The 20,877-nt window shown below is 40.4% G+C and overlaps 1 protein-coding gene across 1 annotated transcript; it reads left to right on the top strand.

Annotated features, from left to right (window-relative positions):
• Nucleotides 1-1,454: 1,454 nt before the first annotated feature.
• LOC139121088 (uncharacterized) lies at nt 1,455-18,942 on the top strand. The gene is made up of 3 exons (XM_070685711.1): nt 1,455-2,050; nt 3,802-4,102; nt 17,149-18,942. The coding sequence occupies exons 1-2, from the start codon at nt 1,738-1,740 to the stop codon at nt 4,011-4,013; spliced, it is 525 nt and encodes a 174-aa protein (XP_070541812.1). The 5' UTR covers nt 1,455-1,737; the 3' UTR covers nt 4,014-4,102; nt 17,149-18,942.
• The last annotated feature ends 1,935 nt before the right edge of the window (nt 18,943-20,877 follow it).

The raw sequence follows: 20,877 nt of genomic DNA on the forward strand, positions 1-20,877 counted from the left end.
AAGTTGTCTTTGTAAAATCGTGTCTTGACAACAAGTGGGCGAAATTAACAAAGCGTTTATCGAGCTAATTAAACAAAGAAAGTAAATTGATTAGCAAAGGGCATCAAGTGATTGCCGTATAACAGCGGCATTCAGAAATAATGTATTTCACAGTATCAGCAAGGCTTGGGTGATTTACTTCTGTTATGTCCAACTAGGTAAAACGTGCTTAGGATCTATTTTATGAACGTGCGAGGAAAACAGCTGAACAGAAATTTTGTCCGGTGTACACTCACTGGCACGTATCAGATCACAAACTTCCACTGTGCTTGCTTCCGTACATACCTTATCAGGACTTGGCCGAGTTCCAACAGGCCTCATTTCCTTCTATTACACTTCACGTGAAGCAAAAAACCACCTTCCTTTATTTAGTGTACCAAATTGGAGGGGTGGAGCATTAAAATGTTTTGAAAACAAATTGTCGAGATGGCTATCTCCCATTCGACCCGGGCTTGAGTCGACAATGGAGCTTCCATTCTGAGCTTCACGCTTCGACAAATTTCGTGGCGCTATGTCGGTGCGGCGCCCGGAAAACCGTGAAAACGGAGGGGAAACGGTCAACACACGCGGTCTTGTTGAAGTAACTGTGAATCTGTCTCTGAAAGCAGGACTTGAATGGACTGGGGGCGGCTTCGGCCAACTTAGACAACGGTATACACCGTGATAGAGTTTGCGCTGTAAGTTACTATGGATGAATCTATTGGGTTCAATTGAACGCCATAGAGCCTTTGGACGTGGAAATGAATAAAACCCAAACGCTCTTCACCAAACGCTCTTCGTCAGTTCTTTGCCATTTCTCTTATCGCAGTCTCACGCTGGGACTGAATTCACATTGCCAATTAGCCAACCCTGTGCATTTTAATTGAGCGCCAACAGGCCAATCGATTATGCATCAAGGTGCTAAACAGTGATTTCAAGAATAAAGATCACCTGTGGCGAGAATTAGTATACAAAAACATGCCAAAAGTTGGCGGAGAAACTTTACAATGTCAAACAATGGCATTGTTGCTAATGGTAGCTAACTCATTAAGGCCCTTTCTTAATCACTCATTTTGAGTTGACATAGGCCGGACTAAAAGGGTTTATGGTGGGGCTTGCCCGCCCAAGTTTGACTAACAGATCAACCGGATAGACACAGCGTCAATGGGGACCCCTTTTTTAATAGCTGAGTGCCACCGTCAGAGACAGGATGTATCGTCCAACCAGAGCGCGGCCACCCCGCTAAAATACCATGGGAGACTCTTCTTTACTTTTGGTGATCCAATAGCCATGCGTTGTCGACCTACCAACGCAGCAAATAAACACTTTCTCGCCACAGAGGGGGTCCTTCAAGAGACCGCCCAGCTTAGTCCAGAATGTGTAAACTTGGTCGCTGTTCGCCGGTGAGTTGCAGCTAACGGTGCCAATTGCTGGACACTTAGAGGGCCCTATTCGTAATTGTATTAACAGCGTGTTTTAATGCTAGTAGCACACAGTGTATCGACGTTGAGTCAATTGTTACACCGAGTTTGATTGACAAGTGGTCGTTTTAAACTAATCGTACACATGGGCATGGGAGTTACTTGGTTCTAAGACCACGAAAGTAACGACACGAGATCCAGGGATTCACGCGGAAAACCTCTGAAGCTACTGTTCCTGGTATCGAGAGAAGACACATTTTTGTTTGCGTAAACATTTCAACAGACTTTGCAACAAAATATGGCATCGGAGGTTATGCCTGTTAAAGTCACCGTGGAACCGAATGTCGAGTCTCCTGCGAAAGGACCGTGTACCACTCCACGGCGTAGCCCGAGTATGGCCAAGCCGAGCGCCTATTCGATCGACGTGATCCTCGGCAACAAACCTTGCACCCAGTCGCCGCGAGACTCACCGAGCAACACGGAGAGTAAATCGGATAGCAGAAGACAGATCGACATGCACACCCCCACCTCACCGGAGTCGGACTCTATGTCACCACTGACCGACGAGGGAACGCCACCAAACGAATTCATCGGCGCAAGCCTCAGGAAGGGTAAGTCTGAATATTACCAACCTACTCTGACCATGTTTCTGGACACCGGGACTGGTTATAAGCGCAAAAGCCGGCAGAGTTCCGTTCAGATTAGAACGAATGGTATTGTCATCTGTCGGGGCCATATCGTTCATCTCTCTAGCGAACCATCGCAGCTGTCCGAGTAATTGTATATTTCAGCTAATATATCAGTTTATACTGATAGATCATATTTGCGGGTTGGCTTGAGTAATGTGTGCTAAATTAAAATGGAACGTGTGCAACGTACATTAACACTAATAAAAACAAACAATATCAAGCACAACTACAATCGCGAAAATGTTGATTTTTTTTCATTTATTGAACAAACTGTTAAAGGTTGAAGATTGAAGTTAAATAAATCCTCAAGTTGCCTAGAATAGAAGTTTTAAAACAAGGGTCAAACTAGGCCTTTTCAGATGTCTACTTTTGGTGTGTTACATCGACACGTAATTAAAATGGATCCTTATGCAAGCTGACACAATAACCGTTCAGCGGTGCAACGAGTTGCTGGTACGGGACTTACTGAGAAAGTCCCTGTAGTCGAGACACATAGTTAATTTGTTAATTCTCTGGCAACGTCCGATTGTTGATCGTTCATACAACCATGTCTGGATATATCAGTTTGGATCTCAGAGATGGACCGTATTGATCGTATACGAAAATATAATACGCCTGACCAGGCAGTCATTCATGTTGAATATAATTTTGCCCCCTACCCCCATCCCCGAAATATTTTGCCGGCCGTGGAAGTTTGTTCTGTAATCCAATTCTAAAAATGCACATCGCACACTTCTTGCTACCTTCAAATGACATAAAAATTAATATTTACACTGAAGGTACACTTTGTTTGCCTACATATAAAATGAGGAAAACTGAGCTGACATTGATCATGGCTACAAATTACACTGTAAACTCCCCCTTTTCTAAATGTGCGTCATAAACACACACAAAAATCCATGTTAGTTTCTTTGTCGATTTCTCCCCGGAGAACAATTTCTATTGCATATTCTTCGCATTCAGATATTCTCTCGTTCTTTGTCATATAGTCCCTCGCTAGCCGAGCTAATTGACGACAAGTGCGTATTTATTAAACCTGCCGAGTAAACGGGTTTAATTAAACAAATCCCTCGAGAGGCGGCGATAAAGAATAATGGAGCTAATATTCTTTATTTTGGTTCAACTAATTTTATCTTTTTTGTTCATTAGGTCGTGACGCTATTGTCATTAGTCAATATACCGACTTCGTACTGATCAACGTTCGTACATGCTTGCTTTTGATATCAGGCTTGGCAGGACCCAGTCCTGTAGATATCTACAATTCTTCGCCAAACGATGCATGTATTACACATTTTAAGCGCAAAGTCTGCCAATTTAGTTGGTTTTCACTTTTCTTTTCCCGGGTAACCGTTGTCTTACCTGAGCTTATATTTCCCTTCCAAGGCATAAAATGTGTAGCAAGGTACCCTAAGACGGACACTTCTATGTTATTTCATTTGCCTGAGATACGAAGAAAGAAAAATATTCCCAAGTCGCTATTTAACTACGTTATACTGACATTGGGCCTTAAAATATTAATAGAAGCTTTCATCGGAGTTACTTTGACAAGTGATTCATAACTAACCGCTCACAGTAAGTCTGAAAAAATAATTTCTGTTTCTTTATCACTTGTTTCGCTTAAGTATGGCTTCGTAATATTCACTTCCCCTCTCCTGCTGCCCTCTCTCACACAGACAGTGCGGACGAGCCTCAGAGAAGGAGCGACAGCGGCTCGCCGGTGTCCGACGGAAGCCCGTTATTGAACGACAGCAGCGTGATGATTAAGGACGGCGAAGACCAGAAGTTGATCGAGTCCAACTCGGAGCAAGACGGAGGGACCCGGAGAAGCCACGCAAAGTGCGCCGAAGCCGAACCACCTTCACCACGTACCAACTTCATCAGTTAGAGAGAGCTTTCGAGAAGACCCAGTACCCGGACGTGTTCACCCGCGAAGAATTAGCTTTGAGGCTTGACCTCAGCGAAGCTCGAGTACAGGTAATTTATATTGTTAAATTACATTTCAAGCCACCTTCTCGTGCGTAAACGCTCTTCTATATGACATATCTGCTAGAGTAACTGTTTCGTTGCCCAGTGTGCTGAGACATGGTTCTCATGATTAACGAACTGTCCATCGACGCAACGCGTTTTAATATCAGTAGTTCAAAGATTATCATTGTCAACGGCCGCGGCAACTTCTCCACTGAAGCGGACAAACGCCAGTGGCTGCTTGGTTGATCGGTTAAAGCAAACCGCTTGCAATTTACTCATCACACTTCTGCAAAATAAAAAGGGGAAGCCTTTCCGATGAGCATTTCTCAAAAATGTCATCGACATATGAAAGCAAGCCGTAGACATTGGAGCTCTCTGTGAACAAACAAACAAACCAGGACAAAAAGGACGAGGGCGATGACGGTTAGATCCGCTGCTGGTGTGAAAATAGAAAAGAAGAATATCTACTAGCATCGCCTAATAATGTCAGTTGTGAATCTACTTGGTGATTTTCTATGATATAAACTGCTTTGAGTTCGTTCCGAGTTTTCTTTTCGACCTGCCGGTTTAATGCGCACATTTGATCTGTTCTGCTCTGTACGAAATGGGCCACAGTCGTCTAGACGAGCAGTGCTAATATTCTTTTTATTCAAGGTTATGGCACAGTACGGTCAATATTATACCTTGGGGGAAAGGAAAGTGCCCAAAAGTGAGAGTTTGGCTTCTTAACGGCATCTAAGTAAACGAATCATAGAAATGGTAATTACAAATTATGGAAATCACCCTTAACAACCAAGCCGTAGTCAGGGCAATTTTGCCGTGAAATTTGATTGAAGAATAGCTTTCTGTTTCGGCAACTAGTGCCGTGACGTATTTCGCTTAATTTACAAGGGTTTAGTTTGTCAGTTACGGAGTGTGTTTACCATGAATAGTGCTCTTTCTCTTTCTTTTCCCTATCTAATTGCCAAACTTTTCAACATATTCATCTCCAACACTGCGAAAGAACTCAAGACGCGCACCAGCTCCCCGTAGATATGGCTGGAACGCCTCAAATAAGGGGAAAACACTCAATGAGTTCTTAAGTCAAAACGGTGACCGGCGCCTTCACGGAGAGAGGAAAAATATGGAACTAGAGCGCAAAGAAGGTGTGCCGGAACGCTGCGACTATCATGACCCCCGTGTAAGGTGCTGGCTCCCGTTGATGCTAAAACACAAATCTCCAATCACTTCACAAAAATGTCACCCCAAACATTCTTTTCTCAATAGACATATTTAAGATAGTTTTGTTCGGTAAATTGCTACCGTGTACGCTTCATTTCGCCCCTCTCACCAAAATCACGTCTCGGAAACTCGGCAGAAGGTTGTCGACTACACGATGTAGGCATAGTGCGTATAAGACAGAAATTCTACGATGATATTTGACCGCATCGAAGGGTAACTCTTTAGCATTTCCATTCAAATTCTCGAAAGGCTTGTCCAAAATTTCTGACGATATGGGCGGAGCTGTATTAAGTATCTTTTTTGAAAGACCCCTTCTTCGTTTGAATGAGCGTATCGGGGGAAACACGCCAAATGTGAAGGAATCAAGTGCCGAGACGTCGACTCGGTCTGAACGAACTATGTGTTAATGTCGTCCATTCAAGTAGAGTCTGTAGAGTCAGCGCGTATTACGCTGTCAATTTCAAACTCTTTCTTGGGTTCGACTTGAGGGACGGCAAGTTAGGGTGTCGATGAAATTGAGCAAATTGAAAAAGGCCGGAAATAGAGCAAAATTCTGAGTAATCATGCCGACACGTATATAGATAAAACTGTATAAGTAATATTTTGACTGACAATTTCAAAGCAGTTCGTAGTCGTCGGTCGCGAAGCTTTGTTTTTGCTTCGAAAAAGCTGTACAACAGGTGACACGAAATCCAAGGACGAATGGTTTAACGGCAACCGCCGCATTGAAATATTAATGACAACGACAGACATTCCGATTATTCCATGTGTACTTTGTGGAGCGGAATGTATATATGTTTTTCACATTACCGGCATTGAGATCCTTTGTACTGTCGACAAGATATGTGGAACCTTTTGTTCAAATTGTGAGTTTGCGCTGAGAGCGTTACAATACCCGATTGTGCTATAATTTAAATTAATTGAAGTGTGGTGTTGGTTAAATTGATTCGACAAACAGGCCCGCATAAGCTGGGCATGTTTTCTCTTCAAATCCGTCCGTTACGTAACGATGATTTTACTGATGGTAATTTTATGAAAATAAACAGGGCTATTAAATGCTTTGTACGGGTTAGTAGTGCTCTGCAGTGTAATGATAATGAGGGTGAGTGAAATATTTTCTAATTAACCAGAAAGTGGGAGGAGAACTCCGGCGCGAACACTTAATTAGCTCAATTCACGATTTCGGAAATAACAGAAAATGGAGAGATTATAAAAGATGGCGTGCGCAACAGTCGTCGGGAAATGTAGACGAAATATTGGGGAAAATGTTTGTGCTGGTAGTGGTACAACTATCACGGAGTTAAGCTTATTGCAAACAGTCAAGCACAAATCGGTACAACTACAGACTGACCAAAGTGAAATTGATCAGAAGGAGCGAGTTTTCCCTTTCAGCATTACTCACATTTAGAATGCTGAGATGCAGGCAGGCGAAAGAGCAAGGAACACAGGCAATTCTAACAAGAGAGACAAGAAGAGAAAAAAAACTTTCTGCTCCCCCCAAAAAATCCCACGAAAGTGTGAACTCCAAGAGTTTGAAAATCCAGACACCAAGTGGTACATCTTACCGGCCAATAATCAATCATACCAGATCAGCTGCAATTTCTTTTCTGCGGCCGCAAACTGCTCCATACGGCTACAGTGTACCGAGCTATTAAAATCGACAAATGTGTAAATATTGGAATTTTCTATCCAATTAGATACAATATGACCACAGCGCTCACGGTTTAATATAGCGTATCTAGATCAAATTGGATCACAAAGCTCTTTAATACGCCATTTGCCTTCCTTTCGCGGCGAGCAAATAGCTCTATATCAACAATGTCTGGCATTGAAACGACAGTATAAACGTTTGAACTTTTTGATTGGGATAATGTTAATAAAGACAGAAAGGTTTTGATTGATTTTTTCACCAAAGCTCTCTTGTTATGCTGTATTCTGTTTGATAACTGTGAAAGAAATAATCTGGCCGCAAACACCATCGCTACTCATCACGCTATTACACGCTTGTATAGCCGATCTTTTTCTGCCGATTCGAGTAAGCGTGAGGAGAAAGTACACTCTACTGGTCTAGAAAATAGCTTGACTCGATTTCGCTCGATTAGTATAGAAGTGGAACTAAAATGACATACGTGCATACAAATTCAAAATAAACAGACAAGATCTTGAACAGAAATGAATAATACGTACTCTATGAATCGTTCAGTTACATCAAGAGAAACGTTACTAGCTTTTTATTTTATTCTGATGATTTTGTATTTCAAGTTTAACCATCATAATGGATCCTTACACTTCCCTTGCGACGTCAGCGTGAATGAACTACTATCTGACAATAATATCATAATTCACGAATTCAAAGAAATGGTGGCGCGGATCCGGAGAGCTTTAAGTGAATATTCGTGCCCATCTCCTTATAACCATGCGTTCATTGTGGAGAGAGAGAGAGAGAGAGAGAGAGAGAGAGAGAGAGAGAGAGAGAGAGAGAGAGAGAGAGAGAGAGAGAGAGAGAGAGAGAGCACCGTGCACAGAAGGGCTGTGAGTTATTGAATACATGATGGGTGACAGAGAGAAAGAGAGAAAAAAATTCCTGCTGCGAAACGAGGAAGAATGCGTTTTCGGTCAATTTAGTTTGAATACTAGAAGTAAGCAGTTCTGATGGCGGAACCGTGTGGTGTTTCGAGCAAATTGATTTGTGTAGAACCCCCAATGCAATTGGCGCGTTGCTTCTCTGTGTACACACAAAGAAAGATCAAATACAATAGTTTTCCCATTGCCTTTCATACGACCATACATACGGTGAAACATCAGAGATTTTTCTTTTTTTTACCCCCCAAAAAGAAAAAAAAAACCAGTTTTGTGCTCCCGTCCGTCTGTCAGACAAAACTAAAAGACTTGGAATTAGCTGTATTTCACCAACAAAAGAACAACAATATGGTGACACCATGGTGGGTATTCATATCGTCAGATCATTAGAACATAGTGGAGGGGCAGGACTCTGTATGTGCAGTGTCACACAATTTCAATGACTTAATTGTGACACAAATCAACAGCGGCTGAACAGAACGTATGTCTTTAGTCGCAATAAACCAACACAGAACCACTGATTTTGCCAACATTTGCAGCTCTGCCGCTATCAACCAATGAAAATAAACAAGTTCAGGCAAAATCCACGTGCTAGTTATTTGCAGCTCATCTGAACATTTTTGCATTCTTTTTTATTTAATTTTATAAATCCGCTGTTTGTCCCTCGACGACCGACATAGGCATTCCAGACTTACGACCATATGTTCAACTCGAGTAGCGCTGGGCTTAACTTCCCGCGCAGATTCTACGGTAAAATTTCATATGAAAACAACACAAAAACCTACATACAGAAAAAAAATCGACTGTTCAATCCTACAAGGTGCTTTTTTTTCATTTGAAATATGCGTGATAGTTTGTTTTTTCATATTATGTATGTTTGCAACGTGCGGTGAATAACACTACCCACGCCTTTGCAGCGGTTGGGTTTTTCCTCGCCTTCGTACATGGTACGTACACACTACGTTTGTTCGAGTTCGCGCAATGATATACGACTCATACCCGCACTTTTTCTCCCTTCGTATTTTTCTCTAATTCTGAAAATGTTCGATAGTGAATATTTCGACGGCACGAACATAAATCTCCGAGCAATTTACAAGCATAATACTAAACAGAAACTAGCGACCTTGAGATCGGTATTTCTCCATTTTGCTAAACACAAGGGAACTAATTATGAAGACCAAGCCGTTGTCTTTTTCGCCGACCGTCTGGTATAATTTAATCAGAGCATAATGGTTGCTAAAATAAGTATATGATGGAGGACAATAGCGAGTGGATATGGTCAATTCTTTCTGGTTTTGTTTGCATCGGTTTTCAGCTGATTTTAATTTTAGTCTTGTCGACTGTACAACGCCCTGTACACGATGAACGGTGAAATGGTCTCTGCGCAGGAAGCTGTACCCGCTCTGCTTAATCCCACATATCCGCAGCTGACCACGTCCAGTGTGAATAAAGTATTCCCTCCAAAAGTTGCGGGGCTCAACCACCAGTTAAACCAACACGAACCATCACAGCCGCGACTTGTGATATGTAATCAATCCCACGCAGACCTATTTATCCCTACAAGCTGAGCGTACAATTATCCTTCCACTCTCAAAATGTGACAGAAAAAGCAACAAGTTCGCAAAGTTCCAATGTCTGATTTTTCCGTGCTATCCTATTTTCACAAAATGCCATTCCAAGTTTGCTCTCACTTCGTTTCAGTTTCTCTCTTTAAAGCTCCATCAGGTGTGACATTTGTTCTGTTTGTAAAATACGGTTTCTTAGTCTACTCCAAAGATCTTGTATAAATGCACTGTCTTTAACTTGTCAGCACAGCCTGTGTTATGTCCAATGTTATGTTGTTGATAACTGAATTTCAGTCCGGACAGGAATTCGTTTGTCAGCAATGACATTCATCTTATACACAAAGCGTAGCGTTTGCAAAAAAATACTGTTGAAGTAAATAACCCAGGATTTTGCCCATCTACTTTTCCATTTAATTTCACCTAGCTAGTACGCGACGTCCACTTTTGACGAGACTCTGCATTTGCGGGCATATTTGTAAGTGCATCCCAGAAATATTTGTACGCGATTATAAGTCTACAAAGTCACTGAACACTCGGCATGAAGGTGTAAACTGCTAGCAGATACGCATCCCTTGTAGCGCACGGTAACATGTGCGCGCCTTTGTTAGAAACAAAAATGCTGAAAATGATGTTAAATGTACCCACTGAAGCTTTAAAATTAATATCGAGCTCGACCAAATTTATTCTCTGTCTAACATCGTTTGCACGAGCGCGCCCCTTTAATACGTAAGCCATGTCGGGAAAGCTAGCAGCATTTACATTTTTGACCGGTACAATAAAAACGGTTTCAACCCCTCATTGTCGCAAAACTATTCAGTTGACAACTATTTAAGGGTCCGAATTGTAATATTAATCACAACGAATTAGGAAGGTGATACCATAGGGATGATTTCATGGCGCACTCGTTGACTTTCCATCAGATGCAGTCTTTCAAGCCACATTGTTCGAAAGAAACAACAATTTATCATCCATCTTCAACAATGACACAAAGTGAAATGAGTTTCCATTATTTGTGCATGTACACTTGAGGCAGTAGGAGTGAAAACAGCAATTATTGCCAGTAAGTTAAGCCGACGTCTTATAGCTCTTCTAAATTAGATTAGCTGTTTTAATTACTGTAATTGTTTGGTACCTTGATGTATGTCGACAAAGGATCATATGACTGCACCGAAAGGCAACCGATGAGGGGCGACCACGGCGACGTCAAACTACCTGCAACAAAACTATGCCGGAGGCGTTCAGTCGATCAATTGGAATAGGATGCGACTTAGCTTTTCTTTAATTGTGAACATAAATAGTTAAAAACATAATTGAAATTGCGTTCTATTGCCAGCAACGATAGATTTCCGATAAATATTTGATTTTAACATTTAGTATTTTCCAGGTTTTATCGACTGATATGAAAGTTAACAAATTAATATATGGTCCTAGTCATAATCAACTATATCACTATAACATTAGAAAACCTATGAATTTATTTCTTTCGCTACGTAGGAGACAGTGCACACGACGCCGTGGCTCATGCGTGTAGACTTGGTGCTCACGAATGATTGTGGTACACAACATATACGTTAATAATACTCCTGCTTATACTTTTCAAGATTTATATGTATTTATGCATTTTGTGTGTACGTATTAATGGATAGATGGCAATGGACGTAAAATATGTATGTACAGTATGTATGTACAGTATGTACGTGCGTATCCCTATATGTCCGTAGGTGTGTATGTATGTACATATGTGTGTGCATATGTATGTGTGTATGTATGGATGTTATTATTATTATTATTATTATTATTATTATTATTATTATTATTATCATCATCATCATTAAATACTTTACGACTCACTGTCCATATAACAGTAAAAAATCTGGTGATAGGCATACATAGTTTGTTAATTATACAGAAAGAAGCTTATTCCATAACTTTATCGTTTCAGAGTTTAAATATAATAAATCATACACACATCGTGTATGTATGTATGTATGTATGTATGTATGTATGTATGTATGTATGTATGTATGTATGTATGTATGTATGTATGTATGTATGTATGTATGTATGTATGTATGTATGTATGTATGTATGTATGTATCTATCTATCTATCTATCTATCCATCCATCCATCCATCCATCCATCCATCCATCCATCCATCCATCTTTCTATCTATGTGTATAAAGTGAAATCTGTCTTCATGTACACCCTTTAGAACGACACGGTGTCTTTATAGATAGGTAAAGAAATATAGAAAGGGGCCAATACGGAAATAATTTTCATAAACACATATACAGACATACATACAGACATGTAGGCCTACTTGTATTTATAATTCGTAACATAGAGAATATATATATATATATATATATATATATATATATATATATATATATATATATATATATAGCTGATAAAACTTACCGAGGGTAAACTGGCTTGCACCATGTCAGGGAGCTAGTTGAGAACGTGATCAAAATTAGCCGTGTGTCAGTGGCATGCAATTAATCGCTTTGACTCGTGTCAAAATGCATCACTTGATTAATTGTCTTAGTTTATTTTCATCAGGTTGTTGGCAAAACGCGGCTGAGTAGCCGATGTTGTGTAATTGTTAGTGGCGGTCAAAGGTTGCACGTCTGTGTAAATATGACTCCTGTCGCCGATGTTGATGCTGTACATCAGAAGTGTTCAGTACAACACAGCAAACAATAATACACTCACTTTTATTTGGCTTTATTTGTTTACATTATGATTTGCTCAAATGCAGCATGGTATAAATAGTAGTATGCAATTGAAAAACAGGGTGCTAAAATTAACGAAATCGGCTCTGAGAAATACGAAACTACCCTTGATTTTCCATTCGATTGCATATGCTCAATTTTAGCGCCAGAGGGGACGTGCTCGCACCGACTCAGTAACTGCCAAGACCTTTGACCTCCGTGACAGGAAAGAGAGACAACATGCGTATCACTTTTAATATACCCGCACAATTCCGCGGTGAACTCCAATCTCCATTTATAGCTTCGCTGTAGCGTCTACGATTTTTTTATTTAATATAATCAATTAAATAAAGTTAGACATTTTCGAGAGAAAAAATGAAATAGCGTAAGAAAAGTGGCTAGGTTGTCGGATCGTTGAAATTATCGGTTATGAACAATTTTCCCCGAGAAATAGCTGGAGTAAAAAGCTTCAATTTCCTGAAAGAAACTGCTGTTATTGTGTCGTTGATTTCGTGTCATTCGCTCGGGATATTGCTCCTATCGATTGGTGCACTTTTTCGCGACACCCTTCGTGCTCGGGCTCACCCAAATTAACCCGATATGGACTGCAATTGGACACGAACATCGTGCCAAACGGTTCTTGATAGATCCTGACAAGGTTGATTATGCCCATTATTTCACTTCGATGCCCCCAAAATGAATAACGAAAATGAATAACGAAAAAAAAAAATAAATAGAGCCATCGGCGTGTCTTTGACAGATTGACCGACCGGGCAATCAAATTCGTCCAAATATGCCCAAGAATCACAATCAGCGTTTTCGGATGCGTCCAACTGCCAGCGCTTCAGTCATCAAATTTACGGCTAAGTGCCTCGAATAAGAATCGTATCGTGTTTCCGTGTCGGTTGTCCAAGTTCCCATTTAGGCATTTAGATTCAATTTGTTTGGACTCATTCCATCCTATCGAAACGGCACGGAACTCACATTCCGTTTCCTAACACGTCTCTTTCGGTGAAGGCGCCTAGACTGATTCGAGTTGACTATTTGTTTATTCCACGAGACAGGGTTTTGCGTGGCTTCCCGTATATTCACGATACCTTCCACGATCACACACGCAACATTCTTATTTCATAATTTATAATACATGCGAATTGCGACACCAAATACTTAACTGGTACACACTTATTATCTGCCAAATTATGCATTGTCTTACAATTTTTTTTCCTAATATCTGACAATACATTTTTTGCTCATTCAATTGTGTCTAAGTTGATTGGTTTACAACGGTCTCAACATTTTCACCCACCTATCTCAGAATACCATCGTTCGCCAGATGAGGATATTCGCCGACTCAAATAGTACACATATGGCACTCGGTTCACAAAGCGCAAAATAATATACTAGGATTCCAGAGTTACAGCATTGATTAAAATGATCAAATCGCTGCCATAAAGCCCTTCTTGTCAAATATCAACTCCTCAAAATGCGCATTTACGCCAAAGATTTTGATATCTAATATTTTAACAATCTGTAAAATTCTGGACACGTGGCGAATCGGCTGTGTCGTTTTTTTCGCGTTTTGTTGTCTTCCCGCGAATCATTATCGTCTGCCCGTGCCTTACAATTTGTTTACCCCTTCATTAATACTACCCAGTCATTTATTATTTGAGTAAACAGTGGTGCCGGCTAGCATTTGTCTGTATTTTTGTATCAGTGAATGCAGGCGACAATAGGTGTATGGCCCTAGCCCGTATCGCTGGCTGCGACACGTGACACCCCTGGGCGCTTTGCAGACAGGATATAAATATCGCCGCCAAAATGACACTCGATGGAATCATGTTCAAACAAGCTGACAAGATAGCTTTTCCGCGTTGCATTCATCTAAATTATCTGTTTGGACACGTCGTCAACAATCTGTAGTTAGATCTATTAGTTTTCACTTTCGCTATCAAAAATATCACACCCGATGCATGCCGAACAAAGGTCTACGAATTATATCACTTTTCATCCGCGCCATGGATTGATCACACGGCCAGTCGGAAAGGAATAATTCATTAGCGTATAGCAATCGGGAAGGCGTCATTTTAATATAAGATGAACTCATGTCGCCTTGATATTTTTGTTTTTGTTTGTTTTTTATATCTAAAATATTGGGCAATCGAGAAAAGGTGACCAAAGCGTGCCTCGTCGAAGATGTGTGGAGTACTGGCCAACATCTGACGCAACACACCATGCAAAATATGAAGTTATCGTGTGTATTTTGATATGCAAATTAATGGATGTTTAGGTAAAATATTTAATCTCATTCAATACGATATGAACATGGAAAATAATAATCCTGGTAATAGGAACACAATTAACTATCAAACGGGTCAATTACCTTGATGAGTATCAACATGATAGTTTTTGTAGGTAGGTTCAGACTCATGTAGAAATCGTTTTAGAATTTACCTCTAATGTGACAAAATTACCTTTGAACATACTAAGGCACTGTCTATGTCCATGGTAAAGGATTGGAGCATTAATCACTGCGCCAAAGATTGTTGTTTGGAGCAATGTAGGATTCTCCACGGGATAAAATGAATTTCATCTTTACGTTCCACTGAGCGCCATGGTTTGCCTATAATCCATTTGAAATAACCGCGATTAAGGTAAAATTCCCCTCAAAATTGAAATTTCCACAGTGTTAATTAGCAGTGCAACTGCATGTTGTAAACTGTTGTAAAAGTAGTGCTACCGAGAACCGTGGCGAGGACAACGCCAGTGTCCAATACCCCCCAAAGAAAATAAAAAATAAGTGAAATTGTATTAACACTCGGAGCAAAGTATAAACTTATTCAGACAATTATTGGAATTGCACTCACAGAATTATTTGAATTAGTAGAAAAATACACCAATATTAGGCTTTCAAAAGACATCTCCTTTTAGCCTGCTGTTTTTATGCTTATCTCTCATCTTGCTTTGAGATCACCCTTATCAACTTGTTTTTTGAATGGCGGTAAATTTTTTTTCACAATTTTACCAATTTTGCGCGCGAAAATATATAATTGTGCAGACGATTTGACAATTATTCCCTGTCATTAGAGTTTATTTCTTTTCACGTACACCCCGTTAATAAACGGCGATTTCGCAGGTTTTTGGTATCCGGGGTACTGTCTGCCGTTGTGCCGAGCACAATTTTATCTCTTTTATTTCGAGATTTTCTTCCGGCAGAAACAAAGCGACGATGGGATGAATACAAGAAGCGCGGGGCTTTCCTCAATAAAAGACGCCGCGCAACAGTTCTAACTGTCCCCCAAAACAAACTAAAGACAATCCCAACACAATACCCGAGCCACCATTGAATTTATACTACATGGACATTTTAATCTAATTTCTCATCCTCGCTATTGAGTAGTTTAAGTGAATTAGCGCGGGCTGATTCAAGCGAAGAGAATACACGGTTTTTCCATTAAATTTGTGCAGTTTAGTATAATTGTCACAATTACCAGCAGTTAAAAACAAATCATTGAGGTAATTACACGTGGCGAATAGCATTTCTCAGTTATTTGGGGACATCAATGAAGAGCATATCTATTTATTTCTATTCAAGTTTCTGGCCCTTGCTTGTCAACTGGAAGCAAACGTTCGCTCAATTTTTGTCTCTCTGTATTGTTAGCGATGAAGTGGATATCGGGCAGGGAGTTTCTTTGTGTACGTTGTTCATTGTTTGGGGACGGGGAAAGCTCGCTTAAAATCATCAAAGGGATCTTCTTTGTAGTCGAGTGATATCACAGATCAAATTTACCAAAATATTGGTCGATCTCGAGTTTACTATCACGAAAGAAATTCTTGGAGATAGTTGTAGGGAACATTAATACGGCGATTTAATGTGTCATTCCGCCATGCTGGAGCCACCTCTAAACCATGTCGTGAAACAACCTTTTCTCTGTCCGCTGAAAATTGCCAAATAAAACTAGTTGACAATAATTATTATTCAAGAACTGTGCGTTCACATGTTTTGCTGCAGAGGTCTCCGCGCGCGGCAGTCAGAAGATTGCTAGTTTCACTAATTATCTCAATTTTGAAATTTTCATTCGTGCATTCCACATCACACACCGTGCTCGATAAATAGTAAAAACCAATAAATATACTGTATACCATATTAATATATCAACATCAAGCAATCCGCGGGGAAAGGCCTCTTCAAATATGCCAAAACTGTGTACTGCCATTGTGAAATAATTGTGATGTGACGTATTTTCTCCTTTAACCTTAAACTTCACAAGCCAAAGTTCAAGTTCACGTTTAAGAACAAAGTGGAAATTAAATGTTGTATTGCTCTTTAATTTTCCAAAAAGCTATGTTTAAACTAATGCAGTTCGGGTTTCTAACGCCTATATAAATAGAAATATTACTGTTTGATTTCCCCTTGGGCTGTCGTGAATCCATGATCTCCTCGATACGGGAGGTTTATATTTTCACTAAGTATTTTCTGTATGACGAGAGATAACGCGCGCAAGCATCCGCTTTGCATCTTCAAATTCTTTTCCCCCGTAGAACCCAAATCATGGGCGACTTGTTAATTTCGGGTAAACTTTGTCAGTATATTGAACAAAAAATCCTATAGTTTCAATTTGATGGGACCATGACACACAGACAGTCGAATGACCAGCTCACCACAATGCCAGTGATATACCCACAAACGTTTTACAACCTGAGCTCATTTCCATGTAAATAAGCCTTGTGTGTATTTTTGGTTGCATCTGACTGCAGTATGCATGTAGTGATATTGTTCCTTTGTAATCAATTTACCTATATTGTTATCCAGGGAGCCCTTAATTAATTTTGCTTTATTATATTATTCGGACATTGCCGAGACTACCCACTATGCAATTTGTTTGAAATATGCGGGCGTTGTGATATTGTGGAAATTGTACTCAGCATCTTTCACCCTATAATTTTATTACTTTTCGCGGTTTTTTACAGGTATGGTTCCAAAACAGACGTGCCAAATGGCGAAAGAGAGAGAAGGCTTTAGGGCGAGAGAGTCCAAACTTTTTATCGCCTTACAGTGGTGACATAAGCCCGGTACCAGAGCTGAGTCCCCAGTATTCCAGTCCTGAGAGCATGTGGGCGAACAATTTGGCGAGACAGTTGCCATACTTGACCGGCGTCGGCCCGATGAGGGCTTTTGGGCACCAGGGAACATTTATACCGACGTCTTCGGCGTACCTCCACGGGAAATCCATCGACGGACTTTTGGCCAGCTACATGTGCAGCGGCCTGCCGAATTCGCTTCTAACTCCTCCGCCATCATCAACAGCGTCGTCACTTCCTCTGACGTCATCAGTCCTCTCCTCGCTCCCCGCCGGAATTTCACCTTTAGATTTAGCGGACGCATACGGAATCAGGAAGTCAAGTATAGACGCTCTTAGGCTGAGAGCCAAGGAACACTCAGCGGGCTATGAGCATGGAACACCACCAGAAAAATAGACTATTTTATCCATTTATATTTATTTTATTTCAAATTCTTTTTATCCATCAGACGGAGGTGACTTTCAGATACCTCCTGTACAAGTGTCATGTCACAAAGTTGTCACATGACCAACTTTAAGTGCAGCTTTAATCTACAGCTGAACATGTGACCTAGTCACCAGCAAGAAGAAATTTAAATGTCAAAGACATTGAGACTTGCACCATAATACCAATAGATGTTTTTGAAGGGAAGTGTTTTTAGAGCAATTTCTATTATCAGAGATTATATATTTTAAGTTGATTTACTTCTTTCAATGCACTACAAGCAAAGTTTCTGAATTCTTGTGATGGGTACAACGCTTTCTTCGTGTTACTTCGTTCCAGAGACAGCACGACACCATACTTTGAGGGCCCTGGTATAAATTTCGGCCAAATGCACCTTTCAAATTTCAGAGTCATAGCTCAACATTCCGACGCCATGAAATGGGGTTTAAGTCTGTCTTTCCTAGGGGAATAGACGAGTTATAGTACAGACTTTCTTTTAATACCAATCATATTTTTTGCTGCCTCTTGAACTATGTGAGACTACACTGTACCATGCGAGTTTGCCTTTAAGACTGCGTACTGTACAAGAATGTGAGGCGCCGTCATCTCCTGGCTTAGTTTGCCCGTCGACAGAGTGTTTCACTTTTTTGGCGGTTTTCGCGCCAGAACTACTCATCTAGAGTAGAATGTGTAGGGAGCAAAGCAGCGGACTCTACAGCCAATTTCCGGTGACTCTCAAAGCTTCAGCACCAATCAACAACAAAACGGTGCGAACTATAAGAACTGTTAAAGAGAGATTGGATCAGAGGGCTGGGTCGGAATTACAGAACCGTCAGTGAAACATTTAGTCATGCCAGGGAAATAAATCGGCGTCGACCAACAGACCGGAGAACGGCGCCATCTTCCCTCTTCCTCTTCTATGTTGACCCACCGAAGGGCATGACGGCTGCTAGCCGATCAAAGCATTGGCGAAAACCTGTTTTCATTTCCTCTTTGCGGAAAGTAACGACTTTTTATTATTTGCAATCTGTTGGGCCAGCAATGCAAACTAATGAAAACGACAATCATCGTCGCCACGCTCCCGTGAGTTCCACCGAAAGTTTAATATGAAGGCTGATGAAAACAGTTTAATGAGTACAAAAATGTCGTACCATTCGGCCTTCCCTGATCCTCCATAATGGAAATAAAGCTGTTAAATATTGGTTATTATTATTAAGTTAAATTTGTGCAATAAAATCACTGTTGACAATTTGACTTTAATTCAGTGTCGGTAGTCATCTTGTCTGTGCTCACCACTGTCTGTGCCACGTCACTGGGCTAAGCTTCACATACAGATATTAACGTACACGGGGCAGTAATGTTTTACGTTTTGCCAACTCTTCACCTTGTTGGAATAGGATATTTAACTATTTTGATCAGCTTATCGACTGCCTTTGAAGTGCCCTACTCATAGAGACGTCCCTGACATGAACGAGCTTGGCTCCTTTTTGTTCCAGAAAGTATGTCAGTTGGATGGTCTTTGGAGGGGTCGGTTACTCCCTAACCTGGAGTGGCCTGTAAAAATCTTCATCATGTCTCAATGGGTTGGACTTAAGGAAATCTTAATATCAGAGGCACATTACGACCTTGTGGGCGACACTTATTCACTATCAGTAATGGAGAATACTGCCTTCCATGATTTAATTCTCGTGGCCAAATTTTCATAAAGAACGCAGTGTCGACAATCGTAGAAATTTAAGAAAAAAGCAAAACCTCTTTCTATCCCATTGTACTATTGCACTACTCATCGAAGACAGTCGATACTTTTCGGTTATACGGTATCACAACTGACTCTTTCTAGTTCATGTACATTGTAAATTATTTCATCGTGAAAGCATTTATTTCATATATAGGTTCGTGTATAGTCGCAACCAATAGATATTGTTTTCCTTCTTTACACGTCGAAGGTAGACAACACGTGTTGCATCACAGAACTACTGCAAATAAACCATCATCTGGTGATTAACATTTCTAGTCGTACGCACGAAATGTGAATGTTGCTCTATTCGGCTCTTATGTCTGTTAAGTTGAAAATATCAATTTAACGTCGCGAAATTAATGTAGGCCTAATCTGACGGACGGTAAAATGTATGATCAAAGATCCGCGCCATTTTGTTTGGATATATATTTCACTATTTACTATGAACCCTGATTAACCAAACACACAAAGCCTATTGCTCCGCCAGCTGCTGGTGATCCCCACAAAATTGACTTTTTTTACTGCGTCGTCAGGAATTTTAACCAAGCCTGGTCGTAAAACTTTGCCAGAATTTTGAATCGACACTGATATAATAAAACATGACTTTTTTATCTCCTTTCTTAATACGATCCACTTGTTGCGCCATAAAACACACGTGTTACAATTAAAACTACCGACGGCCATTAGCTTTACCCAACACTTCGCACGTACGTAAACCGTAGCGCGCCTTAACCAATCAGAGAGGCACTTCACATTTATTAACCAGTGACAGATAACCATTATTTGGTTTCTTCTTTTCCCAGCGTGCCTTTGTGTTGTTATTTCTCTTTAGGTCAGGAAATTCAACATAAAAGTGGAGGTGCTTCAAAACCACTCGAGTACCAACACATGTTAGATTGTATAACAAATATCAAAGAGGCCTCCCGATTAATTTTTATCGAGGGGATATAAGCTTTTCATTTCACTAAAACGTGAAATTATTTATTGGTAGCCGTATACTTTTTGCAGAACAGACAACAAAACGTTGCTTTTACTATTATCAAAACAGCTTGTGGTGACGACAATGAGAAAACTTTTGGATTAAAACACTGAGCTTATCATATTGAAGAAGCTTTCCGCCGCAGCGAAAAATTACCAGAGACAGTCATACGAGCATGCAGCTACCCGTTTTATTTTAACTAAAAATAAGCCCTGTCATGCTTTCGAGCTAACTACGTCTTTGTATGTTTTATGACTTACATTGTTCGTTTCGTTATATTTGTTACAATGGCCAATCGCTCAGCCTATTCTCAGGGTTGATTCCCATACGACAATGCTATGACCTTGGTGGAGAGTAGCCTTGGTGGAAACTGGCCTTGTACTGTGCACTAGGTTATTACATCTACATTTTCATTAAATAATGGCTTTTGGCAATTTGACATTCTGCGAAAACTTCTGAAACAGAAAATGACATTGAG

Source organism: Ptychodera flava, chromosome 21 (assembly GCF_041260155.1).
Source record: "Ptychodera flava strain L36383 chromosome 21, AS_Pfla_20210202, whole genome shotgun sequence".
NCBI classification, from domain to species: Eukaryota; Metazoa; Hemichordata; class Enteropneusta; family Ptychoderidae; genus Ptychodera; species Ptychodera flava.